The sequence below is a fragment of the Crocuta crocuta genome, unplaced genomic scaffold, assembly GCF_008692635.1.
Source record: "Crocuta crocuta isolate KB4526 unplaced genomic scaffold, BGI_CrCroc_1.0 scaffold1531, whole genome shotgun sequence".
Classification (NCBI taxonomy): Eukaryota; Metazoa; Chordata; class Mammalia; order Carnivora; family Hyaenidae; genus Crocuta; species Crocuta crocuta.
In genome coordinates, this window is record NW_027533315.1 from 159,649 (window position 1) to 169,580 (window position 9,932).

The following is a 9,932-nucleotide window of genomic DNA, read 5'->3' on the forward strand; positions in this document are numbered from 1 at the left end:
CGTTTGGGTTTTCACTTTTTAAAAAATTTTTTTATATTTATTTTCTGAGTGAGAGAGAGTGAGAGAGAGCACAAGTTGGGGAGGGCCAGAGAGAGACGGAGTAATGAATCCCAAGCAGGCTCTGTGCTTTCAGCACAGGACCCAGTGTGGGGCTTGATCCCACAAACTGTGAGATCATGACCTGAGCCGAAACCAAGAATTGGACGCTTAACTGACTGAGCCACCCAGGTGCCCCCACTTTTATACTATAATGAACAATGCTGCTATGAATGATCATGTGCAAATTTTTGTGTTAATGTGTATTTTCAGTTCTCTTGGATGCATACCTAAGAAAGGAATTGCTGAGTCATATGTTAGCTCTCTTTTAGCTTCTTGAGGAACTAACAAACTGTTCTCTAAAGTACCTACCACCATTTTACATTCCCATTAGCAATTTATAAGGGTGGAATTTTTCTACATCCTCTTCAATGCTTGTTCTTGTCTGTCTTTGTGATTATAGCCATCCTACTATGTGTGAAGTGGTATCTCATTGAGATTTTATTTTATTTTTTATTTTTTAACATTTATTTTTGAGAGAGTGAGACAGAGCGTGAGCAGAGGAGGGGCAGAGAGAGAGGGAGACAGAATCTGAACCAGGCTCCAGACTCTGAGCTGTCAGAACAGAGCCTGACGCGGGACTTGAACTCACAAACTGCGAGATCATGACCTGAGCCGAAGTCAGATGTTTAACCAATTGAGCCACCCNGCTCTCTACCATGTGTACTTTGACTTGTTTCTTGAGGTATCTCTCAAAGTCCTGGGGAGTCTTGGTTTGGAAACTGGCCTCAGTACACCGAGGGCATGGAGAGCAGTTTATATAGAGGCTTTAGTATTCATTCATGTATATTCTGTAGAGGTCTCCACAACCCTTACTCTCTCAAGGCTATGTCCTTGGCCTGGCTGCTGGCTCGGGAATGGTGGCTGGAACGTACATTGCAAGGGCAGGGGATCCAGATCTTTGTTTTAGNTTTAGTATTATTGAGGACCCAGAAGGGCTTTTATTTATGTCATCTATATTCATTAATATTTACCATATTATAAATTAAGACTGAGAAATTTAAAAATATTTGTTTAGGGGTACCTGGGTGGCTCAGTTGGTTAAGTGTCTGACTTCAGCTCCAGTCATGATCTCATGGTTCCTGTGTTCAAGCCCCGCGTCAGGCTCTGTGCTGACAGCTAGCTCAGAGCCTGGAACCTGCTTCAGATTCTGTATCCCTCTCTTTCTCTGACCCTCCCCTACTCACACTGTCTCTCTGTCTCTCTCGGAAATAAATAAAACATTAAAAGTTAAAAAAATATGTATTTGTTTATTCATGAGAAGTAACAGTAAACTCATTACATGTTAGGATGATTAATAATTTTTATGAAAAATAGCAATTTTCAAACCAAAAAATGCAGTGAGAAGAGGGACATCTACATTTTTGTAAATCTTTTTGATGTCTAGATTAATAGAAATTGACTAGATCCTTAATCTGCTTCTGGGTGTTGTGATGTCATGTCATTTACCCTCTGGAAAACTGCACTGTACACCTGTGAGAGAATGAGGGTAAAAAAGACAAATAACATCTTAGTATGATCATGAGCATAGTTTTGACCTTGCATATGCTCTGAAGGAGTCTCAGGGAGCCTCAGGATTTCCTGGACCACATCTTGAGAACTGCTGGTGTAGAGGGGCCAGTTTAGAGGCTGATGCAAGTAGCCTAGGTGATAGGTAATGACGGATCTTAACCAAGGCGTTAGTAGGATGAATGAATGGGGAAAGAAAGATGGATATGAGAGATATTTAATAGTAAACATTAGAACTTCCCAGAAAGCATTGTAGAGTCAAGGGCAAGGAGAATAACTGAGTTCCAACTAGGTGCACACTGTACACAACCATTCTCTGAAATAAATGGTTAGCTGCAAGATGGCAGACTTTGAACCCAGGTTTGTTGTACATGAAAGCTCTTTGTTTTACCTAGAATAGAGTTGGAAGGGATAGACTTGGTAAGGAGGTAATGCCCTTTTAAGAGATGAAAGAGAAGATGGGTGAGGTATCTACTTGAAGTTGAGAGGAGGAAAGTCAAAAGAGTTTATTAACCTCGTAAGTTGGTCCAGTTTAGGGTTATAATGGTGGCAGAATAGGTGTTGGTAGAGTGCAGGAACTAGAACTTTCTGGGTCACTGGCAGCTGGCTGCTCTAAGGACTTGTGTTTGAGCTGAGTGGGCAGTGATGTCAAGAGGAAGTAAGGTCCTCTGCCAGCTATGATTTTGCCATTTACGCTGCAGGATGGATCCATGCTGTGCTGACCCCTGTGGACTGCCTTGCCTTTGGAGGGAACTTCTTACACAGCCTTAACATCGAAATGCAGCTCAAGTGAGTGCTGAAGCTGTTGTGGTCCCTACTTGGCCATTCCCACCTGCTAGAGTCCTTGGGTTCTTCCGTATAGTGAGAAGTACAGCATAGAAGGAGGCGAGATGATCAGAAGGGAATAGATACTGGCTCCTGATAATGATCAGTGTGAGGATGAATACCCCTTCCTCACTTAGTAGTTTTGTGACTTTGAGCAAGTCGCATAACATTTTAGCTCAAGTTTCCTAACCCACAAAGTTGGATCTTACAGGGTAGTTGTGAGGATTAGAGATAATGGATACAAAACATTCAGAACAATACCTGATCATAGTAGGTGCTCAGCTAACAGGATCCTTGTTATAATTTCTATTATTGTGCCTGCTTCCTCTAGAGCCTATGAGATTGAGAAGCGGCTGAGCACAGCAGACCTTTTCAAGTTTCCTAACTTTGAGACCATCTGTTGGTATGTGGGAAAGCACATCCTGGACATCTTTCGAGGTATAGATCCCTGTCCCAGCTGTCTCTTTTGCCCTGTTTCCCTGAGGGGGTGTGTGCGCGTGCATGCGCACACCTGCATGCATGTGCATATAACCATCGCTTCAGTGAAGAAGATATAGTGCTGTTCTATCACCACAGAGTTCTCCCTACTGCTACTCCTTTATAGTCTCCCCCATTCTTTCTCCTTGCACTATCCATACTTTCTGGAAACTGCTGATATGTTTTCCATCTCTATAATTTTGTCATTTCAAGAATGCTATAAAAGTGGAATCATATAGTGTGTGATCTTTTGAGGCTGACTTTTTTTTTTCTAAGTATAATGTATGGTAGAGCATGGATTTTAATTTTATTTAGCAAAGGTGGCTGAGAAAATTGAATTACAGTGAAATTATCCCTATCCCCTGCTAACTAAAGTAAGAAACTCTATCTGGACAGTCTCAGAGTTTCCTGAATGTGCTTCCCATGGGATGAGGACAAGGCCCAGTCCTGACTATGCTGATATCATAGTTCCATAGTTGGTGGAAGCCAAACTGCTGAATTTCTTCTTTTCTGCTTTGAAATGGAGCAGCTCCCTTGCTCAGACCTGAGATTCTTCAAGATTGCTTGGCCATCAGCAATCAGTATTTTAAGAATTACAAAGAATCTCAAAGACCAATGCGTACAGTCTCCTACCTGCTACCTCAAACCCTTAATCTGCCACCTAGACAGACTGTTACCTAAGTGTTCAGTCAGAGGGTAGATGATTAACCACTTATTACCTGTTCTGAATAGCTCAATTCAGTAGAAAATTCTGTATTGAGCCTAAATCTGGCTATTTGTCATAACCTCCTCTTGGAGTAACTCAGAGTAAGGGCATTTATTAATGGCCTTTCAGTTCTTTTAGGTGGCAGTCATGGTCCTCCTGAGTGTTTGCATCTTGAAACCCAGGAGACAGAGCACACGTGCAGTGTGGTAGAGAGAACATAGGCCTCAGATTCAGTAGACATCACTTCAGTCTTAGCTTTGGCACTTACTAGGTATGTGCCCTTGGTTAAGTCTCTTTGCTTCTCTAAGCCTCATTTTCCTGGACAGTAAAGTGAAGATAATGATGCTTGGGTAGAGGGTGAGAGTAAAGATTAAATGAGATAGTAAGTGTTAAATGCCCAGCATGTAGTAGGTACTTATTAAATGAACACTATTTTAAGAACTGAGGTCTGGAGTTGTGCTTAGAACCCTGAGTGTTTTCTCTGATTGCCTGAAAAAAGAAACAGTTTCTTTGTTTCCCCGCGTGGCTTTATTGACCTTCTGCCTTCCTCCTTCCCTCTTTAGGTTTGCGAGAGAATAGGAGGCACCCAGCATCCTACCTGGTCCATGGTGGCAAAGCTCTGAACTTGGCCTTTAGAGCCTGGACAAGGAAAGAAGTAAATACACTCATTTCTCTACCTCCTTTAGAGTTCTGCCCTCCATAGAGAATGGCTTTGGTTAGATGCTTTGGGGTTGTGGAAGAGACCAGGGAGGCTTGTGGGCTTCTGAGATTAGAATGGAGGACTAGGTTAGGACTCTTTGGATTACATTTTTAAACCTTTCTTTCTGATTATAAAAAAGTAATACATGCTTACTCTAGAGAATTAGAAAAAATACAGAAGAGTTAAGGAAGGGAATACATCACCTGTAATTTGAACACTCAGAAGGCATTAACATTAGCATGTGGGTGTGTCTTCTTGTCTTTTTTATATGCATTTAAGAAACATGATTGCTATCACTCTATACGTACAATTTTGTATCTGAATTTGTTGGCTTATGTTAATTTTCCTGTGTCCTCCAAATTCTCCACAAACGTTTAATAGTTACATGATATTATTTTGCAGAGATATACCATCCGTACCTAACTGCTTGTTTATCGTTGCTTTATTTATTTGGGGGATAGTTATAGAAAAATCATGCAGTGATTATCTGCTTGCATCAGCCTTTGTCCCTCATCTCTTAATTGTTGCTTCAGGGTAGATTCCTAGAAGAGCAATTATTTTCTCANTATAAAAGAGATTAAGAAAGTTTTCTCTGTACTGATCTGGAAAGATCTCCAGAATTTGTCAAGTAAAGATGTAGAACCATGTATATAATGTACTTCTTTTTAAAAACTTTTTAACATTTATTTGTTTTTGAGAGAGAGAGAGACAGGGCGTGACTAGGGGAGGAGCAGAGAGAGAGGGAGACACAGAATCGGAAGCAGGCCCCAGGCTCTGAGCTGTCAGCACAGAGGCTGACATGAGGCTTGAACTCAAGAACTGTGAGATCATGAGCTGAGCTGAAGTCGGACACTTAACCGACTGAGCCACCCAGGCGCCCCTATAATGTGCTTCTTTATGTGTTAAAAGGTTGTGGGGGGGGCAAGAATTATATTTGTATGTGTTTGTATTTGCCTGAAGACACAGTCTGAAGGGATGTAGAAGAAGAGTGGTTACCTGTAGGTGCAGGCTAATGGGACTGATGGCATGGACAAATGTATATTGAAACTTTTCAATATATCTCTTTATATTATTTGATTTTTGAACTATGTAAATGGGTTACCTACTCAAAATGTTGACTTTTTAAGAAAAATTTTAAGAAATGCAAAAAAGAGAAGAAATATCAGTATGCTNTGATTTCTTTATAGATTTTTCCCCCTGTATATGGAGACCTTCAGCCATTATAGGCTTAACTTGTACAATGTCTCCATTTCCTGTTGCCAACCTTCCTTCCCCTCAGATATCCTTGTACTTCATGTCTTGGGCCTTCTCTTGCTCTCTGGACTCAACTTCCTAACCTGGAACTTAACCTACTATTCTGTTTCTCCGCATTCCTCAGGTGTGACTGCCTTGGGTTTCATTTCTGACCTTCCCCTCCCCCTCCAGGAAGTGAACTTTGGAGTGACTCTGTCCCAGGAACAACAAAAGGGGTGGGAAGAGTCCTAAAGCACTCTTGCCCTGAGCCACGATGGCCCCAAATAGTGCAGCCAAAGGGAGATAGAGGAGAGTAGGAGACAGATCTGAGGAGCCCATTCTCAAGGAAGAAGTCTTTTTTGAACTGAAGATGACTTCCATGGGAGGTACTCACTCTGACCTTTCTAGAGCCCCTGGGCTGGGCAGAGGGAGCTATTAAATTTATCCAGCTGGATCACATGGGTTCTTGGACCCCACCCCTGCCCAGACACCAAAATAAATTCCAGATGGATTAAAAGAGTTAAGGGGAAAAAAGAATCAAACCATGGGAAATAAGAAGGTAATGCTGAGGAGTTTTTATCAGTCCTTCGGATACAGAAGTGAAGTGAAAACTGGTAGAAGAATCACAAGGGCAAAGCTTGGGAGATCTGTCTACATAAAGATATAAATCTTGAGGATTCAAAAAGATTGCAAACAAATTAAAAGAGAGACAACCAAGAGGTCTCAGCCTGGGTTGCTGCTGAGCTAGCCAAGGGCCTGTAGCTGTTCAGCACTAAGCTCTGTCCTCACAAGTAAAGAGGCTGGGTTCTCCCCAGGGATCTCCCCAGGGTCCTTGACTTTTTCAGGGGTGTGGCCCAATCCTACCCCTAGTTCCTCACACCTCTTAACACTGCCCTTTATCCGATACAGGTTTTGCAAATATTTCCTTACAGTCTCCGGTTTGTCTTGACAGTGTTTTTGGAAGAGAAGTTTGTATTTTTTATGAAGCCCAATTTATCAGTTGTTTTTCTTTTATGGTTCATGCTTTTCGTATCCTCAGAAATCTTCGTCTAACCCAAGGTCACAAAGATTTTCTCCTCTGTTTTCTTCTAAAGGGGTTGTAGTTTTAGACATTTCAGTCTATGATCCATTTTGAGTTTGTGTGCCTGTGTGTGAGTGTGTGGTGCAAGATATGGATTGAGGTTCTTTTTTTGCATATGGATGTCCAATTGGTCCACTACCATTTGTTACAGTGACTACCCTTTTTTCTCCATTGAATTACCATGGTACCTTTGTCAAAAATCAGTTGTCCTTTTATGTATGGGTCTATTCCTCATGCCTTTTGTTTGACAGGCTCTGCCAGACCACGAGGATGAGATTCCGGAGACAGTTCGGACCGTACAGCTCATTAAAGATCTGGCTAGGGAGATCCGCCTGGTGGAAGTAAGAAGCAGGGGAGCAGGGGAGGCATTTGGGAAGGGCCCAAGGCAGAAGTGGCAGGTNATTTATTCATTCATTTAAATAATTATTAAGTGCTTCAAGTGTGCCTCACCTTGGGTTAGGTGCTTAGAATACATAAGTAATTCAGTGTCTTCCCACAAAGAACTTGGAATCCTATAGAGGACCCTGGGTGAAGTTCACTGCCTAAGCCTCAGTTTCCTTGTTTCTAAAGTGGAGATAATTATACCTACTCGGGTTTGTTAAAAGGGTTAAATAAGGTAATATAGGTTGAGCACTAAGTATAGTATTTGGCACATAATAGATATTCAATAAATTCTGATGGTGGGTAGTAATGGGTGGTGGAGGTCATAGTAGTAGTTGTTGTTACTAATATTTTGACTCAGTCTCTGCATTCTACAAAATGACGGTTCTCCCACGTTAAACATGATTACAAAGCCATGTTTCAACAGGTGCTTATACCACGAGGCAGTAAGGTGTAGATGGTAAGAGACTCAGACAAACTTGGGTTCTGGTTCCTGCTCTGTCACTTGCAAGTCTTTCGGAGCCTTAGTATCCTTATCTGTAAAGGGAGAATAACACCACCTTTTCAGAGTCTTGTTAGGATTAAGAGCTAATGTATGTAGAGCCCCTCGCACAGTGCCTGGCAGAGTAAGTACTCAATAAATGTGAGCCATTGTTATTAATAGACTTTGCAGCAAAGAGAGAACTCAGTGTGGGCTGGTGAAGTAGCAGAGGCACCAGAGGAGAATTGGACTTAAGGAAGTTTAAACTTTCCTTTAGCTCAGAAGCTGTCAATTTCCATTTAGCACTCAGGATATAGGCACTAAAATCCATGCTGAAGGGTGGTCAGAGTGAGCTCCTGGGAGGTTGAGCTTTCTAGCCTCACCGCCTGCAGCATGTTTCACTGCCTACACCATAGCTTACATTGTCCACCTCCTACCTCATTTTCCTCCATTCCCATCTGTCACAGTCCTTCAGAGTTGTTACAAGGCCTACCTTTTCTCCAGCTCTTTGCATTTAAACCAATTTGGTAGATACAAAACTTTGGGCTCGTTAGAAAGGGATTTAGGGATGGATCATGTCTGGTCCATTGGCTTTCAAATATTTTAAAGCAGTGGAACCTTTTTATTTTTCCAAATGAGATCCTACATGGAAGCTGAATCAAAGCATAGCTGCTATGAATAAGATAAAAACAAGAGACAAGAGATTTAGAATTCCACATGTTCCTCTTGTTTGCCTTCCACCTACCTCCAGTCTTCAGGGCTCCTCCCAAGAAGTTCAAAGATGCCACAGAGCATCTTTGAAAACCACCTTTCCAGTCTGATCCTTTAATTTACAGCCAAGCAAACAGCCTCAGAGTGTTCAAATCACTTACCTGAGGTCACAGAGCTAGCTAGTAGCAGAATCAGGACCAGAACCTCTCTCCTCTCAAATCCTGCAGTCCTTAGAGTTGGAACCACAGTTTAGTACTCAAGTATTTTCTGTCTCATGCCAGCTGCATTTGGAGTCTTTTCTCTCCAATTTTGACAGTATTGCTGGGCTTTTTCTCTGCTCGTCTTCTCCTTACTTGTCAATGGCTGGGTAAAGAAATGCCACCCCGTAAATTCTTGATCACTCATTGTGAAAAAAAACTAGGGTGTGCATCTAGATGTGGAGCATCTGTAAGCCACTTCCATGGCAGTAGTGCCAGTGCCATGAACAGTCCTCTGCTCTTAGCATAGAGAGAACCCTTGAGTAAGCGCTAACCCCCTCATGTACTAACACTCTTGTAGGATATCTTCCAACAGAACGTTGGGAAGACGAGCAATATCTTTGGGCTGCAGAGGATCTTCCCAGCTGGCTCCATTCCCTTAACCAGGCCAGTCCATTCCACTTCAGTATCCATGTCCAGGCTGTCACTGCCCTCCAAAAGTGGTTCAAAGAAGAAAGGCCTGAAGCCCAAGGAACTCTTCAAGAAAGCAGAGCGAAAGGGAAAGGAGAGCTCAGCCTTGGGGCCTGCTGGCCAATTGAGCTATAATCTCATGGACACATACAATCATCAGGCACTGAAGACAGGCTCTTCCCAGAAAGCAAAGGTGGGTGCTGGCCCATGGGTTCAGCCCAGCCCTTTTGGGTCCCTTGGAAGAGCAGGGTATCAAAAGGATTGTCCTCTCTTCCCCACCTCCCTTAGGGCCCCTGGTGTTTGGCTACCAGTCCCACTCATTTAACAGGCATTTATTGAGACCTTGTCTGTGCTGGGCACTGTGATAGGTGCTGTGAATGTAACCTTCAAGAGGCTGACAGGCTAGTGAGAACGGCAGGCATAAAAACGAATGAGTATGATGAGGTATTGTGGATGCCATAATCAAAGGTGTGGGGGGGACCCTGAGACACAGATGGGGGATGATTTTATGTGGGCACATGCTATGATCAGGAGTGCTTCTCCATAAAAATGACACTTGAGCTGAATCTTGAAAGGCTGGATGAGAATGACATTTAAGAACATGGCATATGAACATCAGGTTGGAGTCTTGAACAGGTTCTTAAGAAAAGCCCTTCTCCGGGGCTCCACCTTGCTTCAAGATTGTGGTGCTCTTTGTGGGCATGTGAAGATCCTCTCCCCTCTTTTTAGGGAACACAGTTTACAAGATTGATAGGTTTCCCCTGAGGTAGCCATGCATCCTCAACCTCCTGTTTTTGGAATCATTTGGGGTGGAGGTGGGAAACAGTGTAGCAGAAGGCCTTGGGTCAGGTGATTTTAACAGTGAACTCAACCAGTGAAACCGGAGGGAACTGGTCATCGTGATTCACATGGGAGTCCCAGACAGGTGACAACTGAGCCTCCTCCTTCTGCAGTTCAACATCACTGGTACCTGCCTGAATGACTCAGATGATGACTCGCCAGACTTGGACCTTGATGGGAATGAGGGCCCGCTGGCCCTGTTGATGTCTAATGGCAGGTGAGGT

General features: G+C 42.9%; 1 protein-coding gene across 1 annotated transcript in view; it reads left to right on the forward strand.

Moving 5' to 3' along the window:
* PHF8 (PHD finger protein 8) overlaps positions 1-9,932 on the forward strand; it is a 66,417-nt gene that overhangs the window by 23,666 nt on the left and 32,819 nt on the right. Inside the window, exons 8-13 of the mRNA XM_077748136.1 lie at positions 2,307-2,394; positions 2,762-2,868; positions 4,177-4,268; positions 6,879-6,968; positions 8,759-9,061; positions 9,822-9,925. Of these exons, the coding sequence (XP_077604262.1) occupies positions 2,307-2,394; positions 2,762-2,868; positions 4,177-4,268; positions 6,879-6,968; positions 8,759-9,061; positions 9,822-9,925 (784 nt within the window). The remainder of the gene's footprint in view (positions 1-2,306; positions 2,395-2,761; positions 2,869-4,176; positions 4,269-6,878; positions 6,969-8,758; positions 9,062-9,821; positions 9,926-9,932) is intronic.